Source organism: Podarcis erhardii, assembly GCF_964252035.2.
Source record: "Podarcis erhardii genome assembly, chromosome: 13".
NCBI classification, from domain to species: Eukaryota; Metazoa; Chordata; class Lepidosauria; order Squamata; family Lacertidae; genus Podarcis; species Podarcis erhardii.
Window position 1 is genome coordinate 16,794,443 of NC_138502.1, and position 20,355 is coordinate 16,814,797.

The 20,355-nt window shown below is 44.5% G+C and overlaps 1 protein-coding gene across 3 annotated transcripts; it reads right to left on the reverse strand.

Annotated features, from left to right (window-relative positions):
• Positions 1 to 3,582: 3,582 nt before the first annotated feature.
• EMP3 (epithelial membrane protein 3 (MAM blood group)) lies at positions 3,583 to 14,477 on the reverse strand. 3 transcript variants are annotated; one of them, XM_081837518.1, is made up of 5 exons: positions 14,230 to 14,477; positions 9,486 to 9,578; positions 5,996 to 6,098; positions 5,748 to 5,888; positions 3,583 to 5,100 (listed from the first exon to the last, which is right to left on the reverse strand). In XM_081837518.1, exons 2-5 carry the CDS (start codon positions 9,561 to 9,563, stop codon positions 4,931 to 4,933), a joined length of 492 nt encoding a protein of 163 aa, XP_081693644.1. In that variant the 5' UTR covers positions 9,564 to 9,578; positions 14,230 to 14,477; the 3' UTR covers positions 3,583 to 4,930. The 3 variants fall into 3 exon arrangements, with proteins under 3 accessions (XP_081693644.1, XP_081693645.1, XP_081693643.1); XM_081837519.1 differs by lacking the exon at positions 14,230 to 14,477 and adding an exon at positions 10,022 to 10,158; XM_081837517.1 differs by lacking the exon at positions 14,230 to 14,477 and adding an exon at positions 9,941 to 9,965.
• Between the last annotated feature and the right edge of the window lie 5,878 nt (positions 14,478 to 20,355).

The window sequence follows — 20,355 nt, forward strand, 5'->3', positions numbered from 1 at the left end:
TTGACAAGTTTTCTCCTACTTTTTATTCTGTTTTATTTTGCACTGCTTGGTCCTAAAGTAACTTCACTGAACTGAACAGCCAGGAGGGCAGTGGTTAGTTATGCTTCGATGTATATATATATTTTTTATTATTATTATTATTATTATTATTATTATTATTATTATTAAATTTGCTAGTTGCTTTTTCTTGCCTAGGGCAACCCAAAGCACCTTACACCCAAACCTAAAGACAGACAACCCCACCCACCCACACAGATGCATTAAAACTAAGAGGAGAAAGGAAATACATTAGAAACATCCCACAATCCCCTAAAGCTTCCTTGTAGCTCCACACCCTCAAAGTATCGTGTGTGCAATAGGGGCACCAGGAGCCCCTCTTTAACCATCCCTATTTATAATATTTTGCACACTGGAGTTGGATACTTGACTGAGCAAATAACAGCCAGGTATTTGAAAACCATTAACATTCATTGAACGGCGGCATCATTATTTCTGGCTTTCCTTGACTCCCTGTAGCTGTGTGTCTCACTTGTATCCTGTGAGTTCCTACTTTACCATTAACTCGTTCTTTCAGTAGCAACTGTTTTGTCTTGAATTCCTCCTAGGACATTACAGAACAAACAGATACATCATGGTAAGGCACCCATTTGTTCCTGCAGCAAGCAAGACAGGAAGCTCAGCAGTCCTAGGCAGTGATCATGGCCCCCGATGACGGTTTTTGTGTGTTCTCTGTTGGGAGATGCCTGCTGTTAGAGCAGGTGGCCTGTGGGAGATGTTCATGCTGCTGGGTTTTGCTGTGGGACCAATGAGTACACAGCTCCCCTTCCTGACAAATGACACTTTATTGGGGCAGACACACTATATTGGGGGGGGGGGCAGAGAAACTACCACCTCCCGAGTTACTTTCTTGGCTTCATTGAACATTTTATGGCAGATTAGTGGAGGGGAGATTCTGTTTCTAATATATCGCATTTCCAGCAGTGATAAACTTAGAAAAAGCCAATTATGGCTTTAAAAAAGAACACTAGCACAAGTGACACAATAAAACAGCCTGCTTCATTGTTTAGCATCCTGCCACTTGCTGACAAGGGCTCCCCACAAACAATTACTTGAGCTCTCTTATCTTGAGGTTTCCTTCAAGAAGAAAGTTGCCGGAGAGGTTTTGATGCAGTCATACAGCTTCTTGAGCAATGTACAGGACTGCTGATCCTACACCTTGCCTAATGGTGGAGGTACCACCTAAAACCTTCGGGGAAGGGGCTCCCCCTGTCAAAGGCCACATTCCCTTGGAGGTGCTAATCAGTTGGAGGCAGCATACTAGCAGGAGGTGGGGCTGAAGCCATGTTCTGCCTGTCTCCCCAGTCAGCCGGTTGCCAGAAGAGAGACAGATATGGACACACAGCTTGCAGAGGACTTCTGAAATGAGGTGGGCAGGCTGCAGATTACCAACCTCTCATCTAAGACACCAACAACCTGACATGATATTTGAGAGGAACTAATAAACTGTCTCCTTGATAAAGGGGCTACACAGGACATTGCTTTGTGGCAGTCGGCTCACTGGTCAATCTAAACCAGTTTTGTTTACATGGGCTGGCAGCAGCACTCCTTGGCCTCGAGCAGAGATCTTTCCCAGCCTTGCCCCCTTCCACTGAGAGGTGCAGGGTAACGAGTTTGATTTCCCCTAAGTTAAGCATCTTCTCCATCCCTGGGCTATGGGATCTTTTTAGCCGTTGCACAGCCTCTAATTCAAGGATGGGGGACCTCCAGATGTTGGCAGACTCCCACTAGGCTCAGCCAGCAGGACTGAAGGGCAGGGATGAAGGGAGTCTGACAACATCTGGAGGGCTGCAAGTTCCCCACCCCTGATGTAATTCTACATTTGTTTTAATTAAAATGGAAGATTACAGGTCAGGCAGATTGCATGTTATGGTAATCATCTCAGCTGTACAGTTTAAGGAACCTGCTGCGTCAGGCAAAGGCCTGTCTAGTTCATCATTCTGTTTCCACAGCAATCAACCAGGTGCCTTTGGGAAGCCTGTAAGCAGGGCAGGAGTGCAACAGCACTCTGCCCACCTGTGATTCTGAGAAACAGGTATGCAGAGGCATGATGCCTCTGACAGTGGAGGCAAAACACAGCCATTGTGGCTGCTGGTAGCAGAATATTGTTAAGAGTTCCCCTCTTTCCCCCCAGCAGAGAATCCCCGCTGAGTATGCAAAATCCAGAATGGACCACCCCAGAATGTTGCCTGCTTGTTTCCCAGTTGCCTTCATGACTAACTTGAGGACTAGAAGGAAGCATGCCTTCGAAAAGGCTGACAATCTGTGTCAGATGAACCAAGGGATACAAAGCAGTGTTTTGTACTTGGGAGAGAGATGCGGCTATGTTTCCTGTACTTAGGACAGACCCATAGAACCAGAATTGGAAGGGACATCAAAGGTCAACTAATCCCAGCTCCAGCTGATGCAGGAAATCCACTACTACAGCACCCCTGATAGGTGGCCATCCAGCCTCTGCTTAAAAACTTTGTAACAAAGCAGAGCCCACCATCTTCTAAGCCAGATGTGGGGAGCCTTTGGCCCTCCAGGCGTTGCTGAACTACAGCTTCCATCCCTGGCCACTGACTTGCTGGGGCTAGTGGAAGTCGTAGTTTAGCAACACCCGTTCTACGGTATTAGCTTGCTCCTACCTGCCGTGGTGTCGGCTGCCTTTTTCTAGCTGCATTCCCTTGCTTCTACTCTTGTAAAAAGACAAGCTTTAGGGTGGCTGGTGGATAGTTAAACATTCAGATTTCAATTAGGTTAAATATTTATTGGTTCACGTGCCCAGATCTCTGCACCAACAGATGGTATATTAGTGCTCTTGGCAGGCATTAAGCTGCACTTTTATCTCAGCCCAAGTGCACAGTGAGGATGGAAAGCAGCTGTACCTAGAGAACTGGGGTGGGGTGGGGTTGCTGGCAGATCAGGACCAGCAAGCACAAGGTTCGTAGGGTCTTACATTCAACTAAGTTTTACTCGGGGCAGAGCCACTGAAGTGAATGATGCAACTTGGCCAAGTTCGTTAATTTCACTGAGTCTACACGGAGTAAAACTTTGCTGCATTCCAACCATAGTCTCCACTTGGCCATGCAGATCCCTGAGTGTCCTTGGCACATCTTTTCCAGCCTTACCGATATCACAGGTTGTTTTGAGAATAACATGGGTGGAGAAGGAAGCTTCTGTGAAGGGAAGATTGAAATGCAATAAAAACAAGTTTGCTCAGTCGGAATGCAGAGAGTTTGGGCAAGGAGGGACTGAATGAATAACAGCAGTCCGGAGTTGGCTGGAAGAGGTGCCACAAGCATTTCTGCAAGGAGGAAAGGTTTTTAATGATGTCGGGTGTTGTGGATTTGGAACAGCATGTTTGCTTCTGCACTCTCATCCAGTCAGCCTGCACTGTTTGTAAATAATCAGATTATTAGAAAAGATACTCTAAGTCTGCAGTGTTCTGTTCGCCAAAGGAAAGTTTCCTTGTGAAGACTGCGGGAATGTGAGACAATGTGAAACACTGTAGTTCGCAAAGGAACACATGGCTCTGCTGAATTTTGTTTATTAGGTTTTCTTTTATTCTTAAAATGCGTATAAAATATTAAAAGGCCAGGTCAAGAAGGTGAAAGGGGACTTTGGGGGAGCCAGCACATATATAATACTGTTACAGAAATATCATTGGAAGGAACCCGTTTTTAATAACTTGCAAGCAGGCTGCTTGGTAAGGCTACTAGAGAAGCAAAATCTTTCCCATGTTTTCCAAATATTTTGTGCGTAATTGCTATGGGGCAAGAAGGCAGGATTAATCCTCCCAGCTTTAGAAGGATGGTGGATATGATTAGCTTAAATACCTCACCCTATGCTGTTTTGGAGAAAGTACAGAGTATAACCTCAGACTGTGGGGGGATGAGATACTCCTTTAAAGTAGTTACTGGCTGGAGGGGAAGAGGAAAGTGATGCTATCTGAGTTCTCACCAGGGTCATTTTAACACATTCTGCAGAAAAATGGGGGTTTGTTACTGAAGGTTGACTCAAGGGGGAGTTATAATCACTTGTGACTCCCTGAACAGTGGGCAGGTATTTTGCAAGTATTAGCAAATGGTTTTGTCCAAATCACACCTCGCATTTTTAGGCTGTTGCTTAAAATGTCTTAGGTGAAAACCTAAAAATACATGATTTAAAGTGCGTGTAACAGCACATGCAAAAATGCCCTTATGTTTCATGGTTGAAATTCAGAAGATGAAATTCATTTTTCGTGGTGATCTCAATGACCAATTTCAAACTCTGCTATCATCAGGCTCTGTGCATAATGTCCCAGCAGTTGAGAAACAAGAGAGAATTGCAGATTTTTCAATTCATGACAAACAGTTCTGTATGAACAACGTGATGAAGTCCTACTTTCACCAATTTTTGTGGTTTCAGTTCTTTCAATGAATTTATTAGGGTCCCCACCCCCACGTTTGATATTTTAGCTTCCAAGCTGCAAATGTGGAAAGAACACTGATTTTTTTATTTATTAAAAAAAAAACCACAAGAAACATATTCAATCCACCATTTTTAAAAATGGGGATTAAAAGGAAAAAAGAATGCTAGAAATGTTTGCAAGTTTGAGTTTTAATGTGTATTTCCATTTTTGCCAAATCTGAAAAATAGAAGAGCTCTGGGAAATGCCAAGTGCAAGATGACACCCCTTTAACTTGCTGTATTATGTGGAAGTACCTGATAACATGCAAACAAGGGGTGATACACTCACAATGCAGGACCCCAGTGGACCAATCCATGTATCGCATAGGATTTTGTATCATAACTGCCTTTGAAAACTGCAAAGAGTTAATACATAGCTAAATTCAGAGGAGAACAGGGCTCCTTCCAAGGCAAATGGGAGAGATCATCCAGTTGATGGTCACTCCTTTTTCCGAAGGTGGATGTAAATGATTCCACTGATAAGAGCCAAAGGAAAGGACAGCCACGCCAGCACAAAACAGTAACCAAAAGACCCACCCGGTGGTCGGCCACCCTGGAACTGTTCCACGTGGGTGGTGTAGATCACGGCAGCTGTGAACACGGAGATAGCTGGAAACAGATCCAAGCAGACAATTAGCACTGGATCCCTGTTAGCTACATCTTACTGCCTAAAGCTGCATTCAATGCTCACATCTTCACCAGGTATTTAAAGCTCCTGGGTTCCCCGCAAAGAATCCTGGGAACTGTAGTTAAGGGTGCTGGGAATTGTAGCTCTTTGAGATGTAAACCATAGATTAAAGCCATGTGTTTTAAATGTACAATCCCTTTGCAATGTGACAATGAGATCCCAGGGCATAAATCTCACCGGCATCCATATTGGAATTTGCACTTTGCATCTCAGCATATTTTATGATAACATGGAAGAGAAGAGAACTATAACATATTTCAGATTTATCCAGTAGCATTACCCCAAAAGTGGTAGTATACTTAGCAATTTGGTGTTGCTGGGTCTTATGGTATACTTGCATGGCTCTTCCTCCTACATGTCCTCACTACTTCCTCACAAGAGCAGCTCCTACACATAAACATGCCCCCCCATGACACTGTTTTACCCCAGGCTGCACTCATACTTCTCCCCATCCAAAGTATTACTTCCTTTCTGGCTCCTATGCTACATCTCTCCCTGTGATATTTTACTACTCACCACATGCTAATTAAACTGGTCTCTAAACAGCAAATCACCACACCATACTTACATGTAAGTATCTGGAAGATCCCAGTGGCGTAGAACAGGCTTCCCCGCTTCATGGTGTAGAGTTGGCACATGAAGATAATGAAGGCTAAGCTGGAGAAGAGAAGACTTAAAACCATGAAGGCTTGGACTGCCTGAAGCCATGCTGTGGAGAAAAGATAAGTATGGGGGTGGTGAGAGAGGAGGAGACTGTATGCATGCCGTAGAGAAGCAGCAGTTAATATGATGTGAAATAGCCTTTGCTGTACTCACCACTGTCAGAGACTGTTTTGCAGGCCCAGGTGTTGGTGTGGTTATTAAGTGTGCACTCATACCAGATGTTCACGGTTTCCTTGTCGGGCAGGACCCACCAAGACTGGAAGAGAATTACAACGGAGATTTTAGAAGCAGGCCTCCAAGGAGGGCGGGCTGGCTGGCTGGCTGAGCTTTTCCATCGGGGAAGCCAAGTAAGAACTGACTCCAACCAAGCAGTCAGCAAAACTTTAGAAAAGCCTGTTATTTCCCACCACAAATGGCTTGCACAGGTCAGTGTGGCCAGTGGGCTGATAACATTACTGGACATGCTTGGAAGACTAGTTTTCAAAGTTCAAAGGGAGTTTACTTTTGAGAACAAACTTGAACATTATAAGCACCAAGGTAATGGCTTTCTCAAGGACTTTCCACACCTAACATAGCAACAAACATGTGTTTGGGACCACATAAGCGGGAACTAGCATTAATCATGGCTCTCAAGTGTATCTGCATGAATGTGTGTTTCCAAACATGTGTTTGTGTCATTCATATAGTACATTTTCATGGGTGCACCAATTAATAGTAAACACACACAGGGCTGATATAGCACTATGTTTATAGCACTTCATAGACACTGTTGTTAGCAATCTTTACAGCAGAGGTGGCTGACCGGTGGCCATCCACATGTTGTTGGACTCCAAGTCCCATCAGCCCCTGCCCTGCTCATAGGGATGCTGGGAGTTGTAGTCCAGTAAAGGGCTACAACCTTATAAGGTAAGTCAATGCTATTATCCCCATTTTGTAGTTGTGGGAGGGAGTCAAAGCTAGGGAGTGTGGAAGAGAGTGAAGGTTTAAACTCATCTTAATGAGTATGGCAGAGGTGGGAGCAGAACTGGAGACTATCTTAAGTCTCTTCACCGCTATAGAGTGGTACCTCTGGTTACGAACTTAATTTGTTGCAGAGGTCTGTTCTCAAGCCGAAACCATTCATAACATGAGGTGCGCTTTCGCTAATGGTGCCTCCCGCTGCTGCTGCTGCCCTGCCAGAGCGCAACTTCTGCTCGCATCCTGGGGCAAAGTTTGCAACCAGGAGCATCTACTTCCGGGTTAGCGGATCTCATAACCCAAAGCGTTCGCAAGGAGGACAGTACGTAACACGAGGTTCCACTGTACTACACCATCATGAATAACCGGGGGCTTGCATTGCTTGTTGAGCCTTGAGGATTTGGGTTCTACATAGGTATTGGAAAGGTATGTGGTTTATTAAACAGTTTCCTGGACAACTCAATGGCAGGGCTCCTAATGCAGGCCTGCAGCAGGGTGTGCCCCAGTCCAAGCAAGAGCAGGAGTGGAGAGTGCAGGCTTCACTGTATTTATGGGGTCAGTAACTCACTGTGCCTAAATTCCCAGAGTTAATGGTACTGCCCTTCTTTACTACGCATTGTTATCCCCCTACTGCAGATTGGGAACTGAGTTTGAGAGAGGGTGGTTTGCCTGAGACGCCCTAGTAAGCTACACTGCATATATAATAAATAAATATATATGTATGATTGCAAACCCATGCTTTCTATTTAAAAGTAATGTAGAAGTGGGGCAAGGAAAATGAGTGCGTGGGAGGGGAAGCATTTTTAACTGTTCTCTCATTCACTGATTCTCCTCCATAATTTATCTTTGCTTCTCTTTCCCACCCCAGCAGGACCTTATTTTCTAAGGCGAGGGAGTGGGTTGGGGGCAGCCAAAGGGCTGCAGGGGAGAGTTGACAGATTGGGGAAAGGTTAGGAATCTAACCTACAGATTCTCCCTTGAAAAAACCCCTGACTCCAACAATGAAGCAAATGCAAAGTTACCGTAGCTTCATAATGTGTTGTTTCACCCCCAGATACAACCATAAAAACCTGGGGATTCAACTACACAAGGTCTGAGTTTTAATTGTTCCTTTTTTTGTAAGGAGAATATTGTATGGCATCAAATCTGAAGTATTTGCACAAATAAAAGAATAATGACAAATGTAAATAGTCTGTGCAAAGCAGAAGAAACATCCACACTTACAGTACAGCCCATAACTTATGTTAATGGGTGTGCCATTCCATTTTCATTTTCTATAAACTGTCATCTTAGGGAAACACATGTCAGGGCTTAACGAAGACAATGAAGTACACACAGACATGGTTGGTGAATAAATTGTGTATCCACCCCCAACACTGGCTGAAGATGCAGGCTCTAGCACAATTATCAGTTTAAAAAGTTGACAAAACACCTTGAGTCAGGAGTAGAAGTGTCAAAAATATTCCAAGGCTACAGCTGCCAAATTAAGACACACCAAAATAAAATTAGGACTCTTCTTTCCTTTCCTTTTTTTATCTCCAGGGACCAGAATAAAGCAGTACAGAACCAAAAATAAAAATAAAAATCAATATTGAGATCAAAATAAAGGAGGCAAAGCACAAAAAGTACTAAAGAAAATTGGCTCCAATTTCTCACTTAGCAGCACAGGCCTAACCACATCTACTCAAAAGTAAATCCTATTATATTCAGTGAAGCATACCTGTAAGCAGTGCTTTAAAAAAAAATGTTTAGGGGTACTCTCATTTTCCTACTCATACTGAAGTACTGCCCCCCAATGAGGCTAAACTTAGATTCACAAAATGTTTAGGGGTATGCGTGCCCCTGCGTCCCCCCAGAAAAAAGCACTGCCTGCAGGTCAGTGGGGTTGGGATTGCAGCCTATTATATGCCATGCCAAAGGCAGAAATCCCATTCTAAAGAAAGCTATACTCTGCAATAAATTAACTTTATGTTCCCAAAGATTAAATGCCTCATTCAGGAGGGATGTGGTAACATGATCATGATGATGATGATGATGATACAGTTATTAGTTATACCCCCATCCATCTGGTTGGGTTTCGCCAGCCAGTCTGGGTGGCTTACAACCCTCTGATGGGTTCCATGTACTTGAAACATGCTACTATGCAATATGCTGGAGAGCTTCAGTGAATCAAGAATTTCCTTTAGCACCTTCAGAAACTTGACTGTCCTTTTTTGTGAGGGTGGGGCAGGGGAGGACTATGGAGAAGTCTAAGGGCTGGTGTGGGCCCTTGGAGGATTTGGTATCCAGAGCAGGAAGAGACAGCCGGCATCAACACTTTCAGTCGGGGCTTCTCTATTCTCCAGACCAGCTCCAGGGTCCCTCACAGATGGTGGGCTCCGTAATAATAAATTCAGCACCACCTAGCAGTATGGGCTTTATGAAAGATCTCCCTGGATAGGCAGCGCGCAAGAACAATGTAGTAAGAATCACATGACAGGCACACAGAGAGATGGTTGCTTCCAGGGTGAATGAAATTGTTTACCACACCTGGATTAAGGACTGGTACGCCCACTGAGGCACGGGGCCCAAAAAAAGTTGCTTCCGAGGGCCAGATGTGGCTCACAACAGGCTACCAGCTGAACAAACCTAAAACAGAGGAGGAAAACAAGATGGACCGGGAGCGACAGCTTCTGCGTTCTCTCACCTTGTCCAACGTGGCGACGAAGAGTAAGATGAGAATGAGGACGTGGAGGGCAGTGACTGCGAAGAGAAGGAAGCTCATCTTGGCAGCTGGAAGCTGGGGAGAGAAGGGTGGGCAGCATTAAACAAACCCTTGCAAAACAAAAACAAAAAGGAACAACCTGTTTTCCGCTCTTAATATTAGGGATAGGTGAGGGCGTCCAAAATCTGATCCAACTCCAGACCTCCCACCTTCTTCACTCAGAAATCTTTCCAGCTCCAGCCTGAGCAACTAGACACCACTCTGTTCCTTCTCCGGAATGTAAGGGCCCCTGGTTTCCCATTCTAACTCCCTCTCCCGCTCAAACAAGTAGATCCCATTCCCCCAAAGTCTTTGACTCGAAGCAGGCCTGTCTCCCCTGCCACAACCCACTTAGAGAAGCCAGGAGGAGTCCTGAGGCTCAGGCCCACTATTCTCACCCACTGCATCACTCCCAGAGGAATCGCAAGCCCCAGCTTCTAAGCACATATTGTACATTTCTGTCTAGCTGTTACCGACACCTCATTGGGTCTGTCTGGGGATATCTAGGGCTCCGAGCCCCTCCTTGGACACGCCGTATTTCCCAGCCCCCTCCAGCCCAGAGAAGCAAGGAGCTGGGCTCATCCACCCAGCTCACATTCCTGTGGCTTTAGGCTTTGCCTTAATGTGATCCAGATGTTGCAGAGTCATGTGAGCCCTGGGCATGCCAGGGGTGGAGGTAGCAACAGCCTGGCTGTGTCGCTGCCGCCTCCTTCAGTCCCACCAAGGGGCCCTGCCTTTCAAATAGCAGCGAGGGAATCCTGATGGTATACATCAGAAACTGCAGAGCAGCAAGAAAGGCAAAAGGAAGTTGCAAACATGAGGTCGTTGTTCTTTTTTAATAATAATAATAATAATAATAGCCAGCAGCAGCAACAAACCTACAGTTTCTGACTACATTTTCTCAGTAGTTAATTTCTTAAATTGACTTTTAAGGCAGGACCATACCACTTTAAAAAGTCACAGCTTCCCCCAAAGAATCCTGAGGACTTTAGTTTGCTAAGGGTGCTGTGAGTTGTTAGGAGACCCACATGGAGCTACAATCCCTAGAGTGGCTTAACCTATAAAACAGGGATGGGAGAACTTTCTCAGCCGCCAGGCCACATTCTTTTCTGGGCACCACATGCCAGTGCCATGTGGAACCAGAAGCAAAAGTGGCTGAGCAATTCATGTAAATTTTACCAGTGTACACTAAGCTACTTTCTGCACTGACCCTCACACCCTGCTCCAGCCTCCACCTAGGCAGACAGGAGGCATTATCAGAGCTCAATGGCACATTCCAGCCAGGCAAAAACTCTCAAGAGGGATGTGAAGCAAAGTTGGTGAGAGGGTGTGGCCTGAGGTAAGAGGGTGTGATGATCTAGGTAAAGTCACAGGGGCCAGGTCTGGAAGGTCTCCAAGTCTGACACACACATCCCTCCCACCCACCCCACTGTAAAGTAAAGTCCTATATCATTGGCCTGGTACTGAAAACAAGTGCTTGGGCTGACTCCTGGTTCAAATTAGCCCAGTCCATTCTCCTTCCAGATCCACAAATTCTGCCTCCTGGTCTTTCATCTGTCTCAAAAAAGATCCCATCGCAGAAAACTTAAAAGATTCTAGCTCCTAGTTCCTCTGAATCAATCAGTTAAACTTCAATATTCTCATTTGAAGCAGTAGCACTTTAAAGAGTCACAGCTTCCCACAAGGAGTCCCACAAAAGAACTGTAGTTTGTTAAGAGTGCTTGTTAGGAGAGCTACAATTTCCAGAGTTCCATGGGAAGAGGGCATTGGGTTGTTAAACCATGCTGAGAATTGTAGTTTTATGAGGGGAATAGGGATCTCCTAAGAACTCTCATCACCCTTAACAAGCTACTGTCTCCAGGATTCTTCAGGGGAAGCCATGATTGTATGAAGTAGAATAAAAAGTAAAGGTAAAGGTACCCCTGCCCATACAGGCCAGTCGTGTCCGACTCTAGGGTTGTGCGCCCATCTCACTTAAGAGGCCGGGGGCCAGCGCTGTCCAGAGACACTTCCGGGTCACGTGGTCAGCGTGACGAAGCTGCTCTGGCGAGCCGGCACCAGCGCAGCACACGGAAACGCCGTTTACCTTCCCGCTATAAAGCGGTACCTATTTATCTACTTGCACTTAAGGGTGCTTTCAAACTGCTAGGTGGACAGGAGCTGGGACCAAGAGATGGGAGCTCACCCCGCCGCGGGGATTCGAACCACCAACCATGCGATTGGCAAGTCCTAGGCACTGAGGTTTTACCCACAGCGCCACCCGCGTCCCTGAAGTAGAATAACACTGCATTAAATTGATAGTGCAAATGGGGTGTGCGCCACCCCAGGCACCGAGCGGCTAGCTACACCACTGCATACCTCTGAATTTTCCCACAGCAGCCAACTTAAGGCCATTCCTAGCTTTGAAAAATAAGGAATCCAGTGCCTGCCTTACAAAAAAGGCAGAAAAAGAACCCTTTTCATTTTATTTTAGGATAATAATACATAGAAGGATAAGTGGCTCCTATTATTACTGGTATTTATTATTATGTATTGCACTTATTAGTTGCTCTTTTTTTACTAAAATGTAAACTCTAAGCAACTTGCAGTGCCATGCCCATAGAGTGGAGAACATATGCTAGCTGTGAGAGACAGGACTTTTGGTATCTGCTTGGGCTGATCTGTTTCTCTGCTATCTGGATATCTTACCATGCACCACATGACTAGGTTTTCACGCTATTCTGCTTCCTCTACAAAAGTGTAAAATTATGCTAGCTTCCCCCAACTTTTAAAATTGTGTGTGCATGCCCTTAATTTGTGAACTGAATACGAAAGCTATATGGACTCGGATTTATATTTGGGAGTTTTTTTAAAGAAAAAAACCTTCTCTTCTGCTTTTTGTTTCCTATGAATAACATTTGCAAATGACTCATTCCAGATTGAAAAGGCACTCCTCTTTTGAACACTGCCAACACACATACACATATGTCACCAAAATTTTCTGACACTGGCAATTAACATCTGGCTCCTAGGCAGAGAGGTCAGAACGCATGGATAGGCAACTTAAACTGCTTGATCACAGAAGAGCTCTTTAGAATAACTTACTTCGTTTTTCTGTGAGGATACTAAAACCAATGTTAACAATAAACAAGCACCCACAAAATAAAGGGTGTAAAAAACATATTAGAATTCACAAAATAGGGAGGGCACAATATAATACAATCCCAAGTATGCACATTCAGAAGCAAGAGCCACTGAGTTTGATGGGGCTGAATCCATGAAAAGTTGTTTAGGAGTGTAGCAATACAGCACAATCCTGCATAACTTTACTCAGTAGGGTAAGTGTTCAGTGAGACTTACTTCCAAATGTGCACAGGACTGCAGCAGCATCATAGTCCCACTTGCCTGGGAATAAGTCCCAATGAATTCAGCAGGACTTACTTCTGAGTAGTCTTAATTAGGATTGCAGCCTTTGTCTACTTTTTAAACAGATACAAAATACTTTAAACAAATACAAAAAAACCAAATCATTGTCCTAGATATATCTTTTAGGAATGTATATCTCCATCAGTTTAAGGCCTGGGGTAATTTTCACACAATTAAAGGCATTTCAGCATCTCATTTCTGCCGCACATGAAAATTGCAAATGGGGAATAAAAACTGGAAGAGAGACCAACAACAGCCTTTACTTTTCCATTATCACCATCCCGTTTAATCTTAAACCTCATACATGAAAAGGCCCTTTAGAAACCTAGGCTGGGTTTTGTCAGCTGCAGTAGCAGAGTATGTTGAGCTTAGGGTAAATAGCTGAAGTATATAGGATGCTAGGAAACCCATTTTGGAAGAAGCACGCACCCCATAAGGTATCACATTATCCCAAAATGCAATACCCACTACTTTGGAGAAGGGGCAGCATCTGGGGATCTGAGAGGTTCCCTGATTTCCAACACCTCAAGCACCTTGTTATTCAAGGCAGGCAGGAGTCTCAATGGGGGGCGCGGGGGGAGGGAACATCGCCCCCTCGGCTTTTGTTTTAAGTTTCGCAGCTACCCTTTTACGGTGCGCCGTGAGTTGGCTAAAACGTGGACGATTCAGGAGGTGGGGCTGGATGAGCTTTATTAAGGGGGGGGGCTACCCTCCATTTGCAAAATTTGCCTTTTACAACGACCTTCGTGTATCGGCCTAAGCAATGTATTGATCGGACTCCATCTAAAAAGCGCTGCTAAGGGAGCTTGGAGCGATGGGGTCGTGTGTCCGAAGGAAGGCTCCCTGAATTCTCTTGGGGAAGGAAATGGATCATAGCGACAAGCGGGTGAAAAAGAGAGGATTTTGGGGAGAGGACGCGGGGTCCAGAGGGTTAGAGCAGAGGGAGGGGCTGGCAATCTGACAGAGGGGAGTGGTTTGCTAAGGCTTCTCCTCCCCCCAGCCCCAGCCCCAGGCGTCAAATTGATGCCTCTCCCGTTCAATTCTCTCAAATCCCTTTCTATTTCCTAAAATAAAAATAAAAAAATCTGGCTGTCAGCTCTTCCGAGCCCAAGTGGCAAGATCTCTCGATCTCTCTTCCCACCGCCAAACGGGAATATTATGGGATCCTACCTAGCACCCTGCTCTAATCCCCCCCCCCCCCCAGGTCTCGTTTCCCAAATTCTCCCTCGAGAACCCAGGACTTTTGGCACCCAACTTTCCCCCTGACCCGTTGGATAGGTACCTGGAGGTGCTGATGGAGGGTCTAGGACGGAGGCAGCTTCCTGCTGCTCTTGTTGCTCCTGAAGTTTCCTCTCTTCACCCCCTCCTTGGATTAAAAAAAACACACAAAATTCCCCAGTTTAGCTCATCCACATCGCACCAGGCTCACCCAGCCCTGCCCTTGGCAAAGGTCCACGTGGGTGGGACCAGAGAGCGCGTGGCTGGCCAGTTGCCCCGAAGAACGGAGTTGGGGAAGGGTGGCTCATTTGGGAGGGGCCCGACTTCTTGAAAATTGTAGCGCCCCTCCTCCAGTTGTGTCGTGTCTCTTTTGCCGTTTTTCTTCCTGGCTGACAAGGGCTCGGTCTGCACGGAAGGAAGAAACCACTTAGTCTTTTTCACCATTTCACTTTCTTGTCCGGAAAGGGGGGTGGGGTGGGGTGCGGGGGACCTTTATCTGCCTGTCCTGAAACTATTAAGACACAGAAGCACTGGCCAGGTGAAAAGGGGGGTCTTTTCCTATTACTGAACCCCCCCCCCACGTGTCGCACAACAATTTTATTGTGACATGCACTTTCGTGGACTGGAACCCACTTCTTCAAATGAATTATCTTCAGAATTATCCTGTGTGTGGACTTGCCAGACCAGCTTTTGGGCATTCATCCCGATTTGTTTGCAGGGAAGTTAGATGGAGGAGAGGTTGGATGACCATTGTGCAAAAACAAGTTTTATCCCACACTTTCCAGTATGTTTCCCTTTCACCTTACTGGAAAGAAAAGGTGGGGGGATTGGACTCAAAGAAGCTGCACAGGACCTCTCATTCAGCTATAAATGCACAACCTGAATTTACTCGTTTGTGATTGAATTTCGTTTTAGCGACAGTCTGAAAACACCCACAGAGGGGTCAGAAATGTAAAGAGGGGCCAAAAAGGCAAAGAGGTACACTCTGACATTCCTGTACAAAGCTTAAAAGTATATAATAACTGTTCATACCGGTAGTAACTGTAGACACACAACTCCATCTTACTTCTTTTGCTATGCTACTTGTAGAGGAAGAAGAAAACCTGGTCTCCGTTTAATCTTTAATGAAGTACTGCAATCATATTCAACCTTGGAGCCTTGGAAGGAAAATATGTTTACTGGAATGGGAAAGAAAAGCTAGAAAGCATATAAGAAGAGTCCTATTGGGCCAGGTATATATCCATCTAGTTCAGCATCCCATTTCTGAGTGTGGCCAATCAGATGCCCCTAAGACGACCATTTCTGAGTGTGGCCAGTCAGATGCCCCTAAGAAGACCATTTCTGAGTGTGGCCAATCAGATGCCCCTAAGAAGACCACAAGCAGGGGGCTGGCTCCTCACTGTGTCTGAGCAGCTTTCATTACTAATGACCATTGACAGACCTATGCTCAGTTTACTTGTCTAGGTAAAGGTAAAGGGACCCCTGACCATTAGGTCCAGTCGTGACCGACTCTGGGGTTGCGGCGCTCATCTTGCTTTATTGGCCGAGGGAGCCGGCGTACAGCTTCTGGGTCATGTGGCCAGCATGACTAAGCCGCTTCTGGCGAACCAGAGCAGCACACGGAAACGCCATTTACCCTCCCACCAGAGTGGTACCTATTTATCTACTTGCACTTTGACGTGCTTTCGAACTGCTAGGTTGGCAGGAGCAGGGACCGAGCAACGGAAGCTCACCCCGTCGCGGGGATTCGAACCGCCTACCTTCTGATCGGAAAGTCCTAGGCTCTGTGGTTTAACCAACACATAAGGTCATTTCCAGACAATCTGTTGATTGAGTACTCCTCTGCCTTGTCTGTAGGGAGTTTAAGCAAATCTCGCCCCACACTATCCAGTGCATTTTCCCCAAATTTTCCTTATTATAAAAACAATCAGATTTTTTGGAGTTTGGTCTGTTGTGCAAGGGCTCTACCACATAAGCTTTAACTGCACAACCTGAATTTGCTGGTATGTGATGGAGTCCCACAGCGACTCTCTGGAAGTGTCCTATGACAGTGAAGTGGCCATCACTGCTTATTGTGGCAATCAATAATACATATTATACAGTGCTATTTTTCTGGAAAAAGAGGTGCCGGAACTCACCATGAATGTCTCCCTTGTTCTCTTATAATGGCAATGGTGCCCACATGAGAGGTGCCAGAACTGAGTTCGGGCGAGTTCCGGCTGAAAAAGCCCTGATATTATACATTTTATATAATAATTATAAAATGTATAAAGAAGTGCTTTCTCCAATCTGTCCTGATTCTACCATTAGCCCAATTATCTGGGTTATTGTATTCCTAGGACAGTCTAAAATTTACTGGGCCTGGGCCTCATAATCAATCAATCAATCAATCAATCAATCAATCAATCAATCCAATGAAGTAATAAGGGCTGTATCTGAGCCAAGGCTCAGCACAGTTCCTTCCCAAAACAATTATGGTGATCCAGCCCCAAAGTATTCATAAAATGAATGTGTTCCCAAGCATGCGTAGACTACCTCTCTTTCACCACTGGGTCATTCTATCCAGGTCTGATACTTCTCTGCCTCACATTAACAACTTCCACAATGGGGCACCAAAATCAGGTGGAATCCAAGGGCACACCTAGAGCAGCAATAGTAAATACCCTTATTAGGGAGTACGCCACCCTGAATACCGTAGAACATTTATGTTTAAATGTACATGGGATTGCACTAGAAACCTAGGTACATGGCTGTTAGCTTATTGAAGGCGGAGCAAGAAAAGATACAAATGGGGAAGAATTATTTGTTTTGGGAAGTGACATTTAAAGAATAAATTGTATCATGCAACAAAATGTAAATATTACACCAGCGTAAGGCTCTGTATACACCCACTGTGGAAGGACATGTGGATACAGAAAATTGGCCTCCACAGTCACTTACGGACTTATTGTTAAAACCGTGATCGCCAAAGAAGAAGACTTAACGACAGGCCATCATCAGCCTGTTCTTCCAATAGCCCCCATCCAGCTAGCTCTGCGGGAGCTGGCCTGGCTCATTAGCAGGAACTAAATTTAATTCTTTTACTGAATTAAAAAATTATGGGTGACTTGCACTCACAAACTCTGGCACCTAGAACCTATAGCAATATTTAAATTTACTGTTAATGCAAAGTATACAATCCACAAACAATTTAAGATTTAAAACTGCGGGAAATTTTCCACAGTACATCTTCAAGATCACTTAACCCAGATTAGTGGCCTGCTCATACCCACTTACCTCCCTGCCATATTTATAGTCATGGTATCTATAGATTGGTAAAAGGTTGGATTTTCTACTACCTTTTAGTGCACCTTTCTGGATGGAGTTATTTATGACAGTTGTTTGTTTACTTATTTTTTTTAATTAAATTTTCAGAAGTTTAACATATACACTTGAATATACTCTGTTTTCCATGGTGTTTTTATTTCTCCCCCTCTGCCGCACCCTATCTTCTATCTCTTATACCATAACAATACTATAATAGCTTGTTTACTTATTTTAGTTCAACCCCTCTTTTCCATCCAGAAGGATCCTGAAGAGCAGGGGTTAAATAAATAAATAAGCAAATCATGATTGCTTCTATCCTGCTGGGCACTTAAAAATATTACATTCTTTTGTAAAGTATCTATTTCACCTTTCTGCATATGCACTCGAGATAGCCATGGTTACGGGACCAGAGTCAGTTAACTATTCCAGAATAATTAACATAAGAGTACAAGAGTGTGTGATCACGTATATATGTTCTTGTGGTGTAGAGTGGATGAGAGGTACGGGGAAGGGAAGGACTGGCAAGAGAAGAGCTGGAACAGGGAGTGACTGGATTAATTGCCTTTTCAATGAAAGTATTTATTTATCCAGAAAGTAAAGTGAAGCTCAAGGGCAAAAATGGAAATCATAGCACAAGTTTAAAAATAGTCCCAGACGGATTCCCACTAATTGCCTGGTTTACAAAGAGGCATCTGAATGAATAGGCAAGTGGTAGAGTAGAATTCAGGCTGCAAGGAGTGGCGGGGGGGGGGGGTTTACAATTTTTTTATGTTCTCCTACATTAAAACAAAAAACAACAAAACAAAAACAAAAACCAACCAAAAATCTCCCTACAAGTAAAGAGAAACTATTAGCATATTAGAGAGAATGCTTATAGTCCAGGCTGCAAGGGCACTGCTAGGTACATTGCTAGTGTTATGAGAGAAGGGAGTAAAACCTTTCTCTCTCTACTTTCTCATGTATAATTTTATACACTTCTATGCACGTCACCTCTTACTCACCTTTTCTCTGAACTAAAAAGCCCCAAATGTTGTAACCTTTCCTCCTCATAGGGGGTTTGCTCCATTGCCTTGATTATTTTGGTTGCCCTGTTCTGAATTTTTTCCAACTCTGCAATATCCTTTTTCAGGAGAGGTGACCAGATCCAAGGCCCCACAGGAGATCAGTGGCTACTAGTCATGGTGGCTACAGTATGTTCTCTCTCCACTGCTGATGGAAGCTGGAGAGGGAGAGTACTGTTGGACTCAAGTCCTGCTTTCAGACTTCCCATAGACATCTGGTTGGCTGCTGTGGGAACAGAATGATGAACTCGGTAGGTCTTCTTATGTTGACAAACAAGACCTGGGACATGGGGCCACCCCCATGTCTGCTTCCTGGTATACTATTTTTCTACTTGCAGGAATTTTTTGACAATGTGCAGGATCCTCCATCAGCATTCAGATGTAATATAGTCCATTCTTCCACCTCAGAATGCCAGCTACTCTGCATGCATAGAGCAAAACTATCATCGAACTAATCTATCCCTATTCTTGGATCCGAAAAAAATTACAGGACTCCACTTTACAAAACCAAGCTCTGAGCACACAAGCAAAGCCACGGCAAAATTCAGCCAAAGTTCCACATTTTGGAGTCTTGACAGATCAACTCCATCAGAGGTATGACTCCTAATGAAAGTGTGCTAGTAAAATATAAATACTGCTCATTCACCTTGACTGAAACATGGGTTTAAGTATTGAATGACACTATGCATGACACACACATATAAAGAGAGAGCTAGAGACTTGCAATGTTGTGAGGTTCCCCAAGCAGAGCTGTCATCCACAATCAGAAACTGCAGTGTGGAGATGTACACTGGCCCAGCTATCTGAATAGTCTGAGGCTGCCCTCTTATGTTAACCTGATTTATTCTGTGGGAGGGTAAGAAGAGACAGGAAAAGGCTTGCTTATAATGCTATTGCATCTCCCAGTTCCCAAGGATGTGTGCATTTTCTGTTTTAAGATTGCCTCCTTGCAACCATGAGGACTGGAAACTATGTTTTAACCACTACCCCTTTCCTCATCCATAACCATGAAGACTAGAAATATAGCTTGTCTGGTTAAGAGTATCAAACTAGGATCTGGAAGCCAGGGTTCAAATTCCCACACAGCTATAAGGTCACACACACACCATATATTTAAAGCACAATTTTACCATTTTAACAGTTACGGGGAATACTGGGAACTGTAGTGGGTTTTTATTTTAGTGTGCTGGGAATTGTAGCTCTGTGAGATAAGCATCCTTAAAAAAACTGTTCCTAGGATTCCCCATTACAGTTGAAGTAGTATAATAGTGCCTTAAATGTATGGTGTGGATTTGAAGCTCAGTAGTGTACCCTAACCTGCCTACAAGGTTGCTATGAAGATAAAATGAGGAGACCATGTAAGCCACCATGAGCTCTTTGGAGGAAAAGATGGGCTATAAATGCAATGATAAGTAAAAATTGAGAAACATGTAGACATGGAACCCTGCATTTCCCCCATATCAATATGGGAATTATATCCTGCCCTTCACTAAAAAATCACAAAAAGAATATTGAATAAAAACGTAACATTCTAGTTTATGAATGTATAACTGGAAGGCAGCGGGGGAAGTTTATAATTTGCCAGTCGAGCAAAAAAAATAATCAAAATTACTAGACATTTCTCCTCCACACAAAATTTCCCCTCAGTCGAGGGGCTGGTGCAAAGTTTCCCCTTTTTCCGAAACAGCCCTCTTCCTGCCCCATCCAAAGCCTGTCATATTTCCCTTCGCGGTGCCTCATTATCTCCCAGCCCTCGCGAGCTTCCTTTCTGAAACAGTCTCCATGGCAACCAGCAGCAGTGGGACAAACTGAGCGAGGGATGT

Bases quoted from the DNA above. Each gene is read 5' to 3' on its own strand.
- EMP3 (XM_081837517.1), bottom strand. The intron at 6,099-9,485 runs GTGAGAGAACGC...ATTCTCTTCCAG, and splicing joins TCGTCGCCACGTTGGACAAG to TCTTGGTGGGTCCTGCCCGA. The intron at 5,889-5,995 runs GTGAGTACAGCA...TTTTCTCCACAG, and splicing joins CAAAACAGTCTCTGACAGTG to CATGGCTTCAGGCAGTCCAA.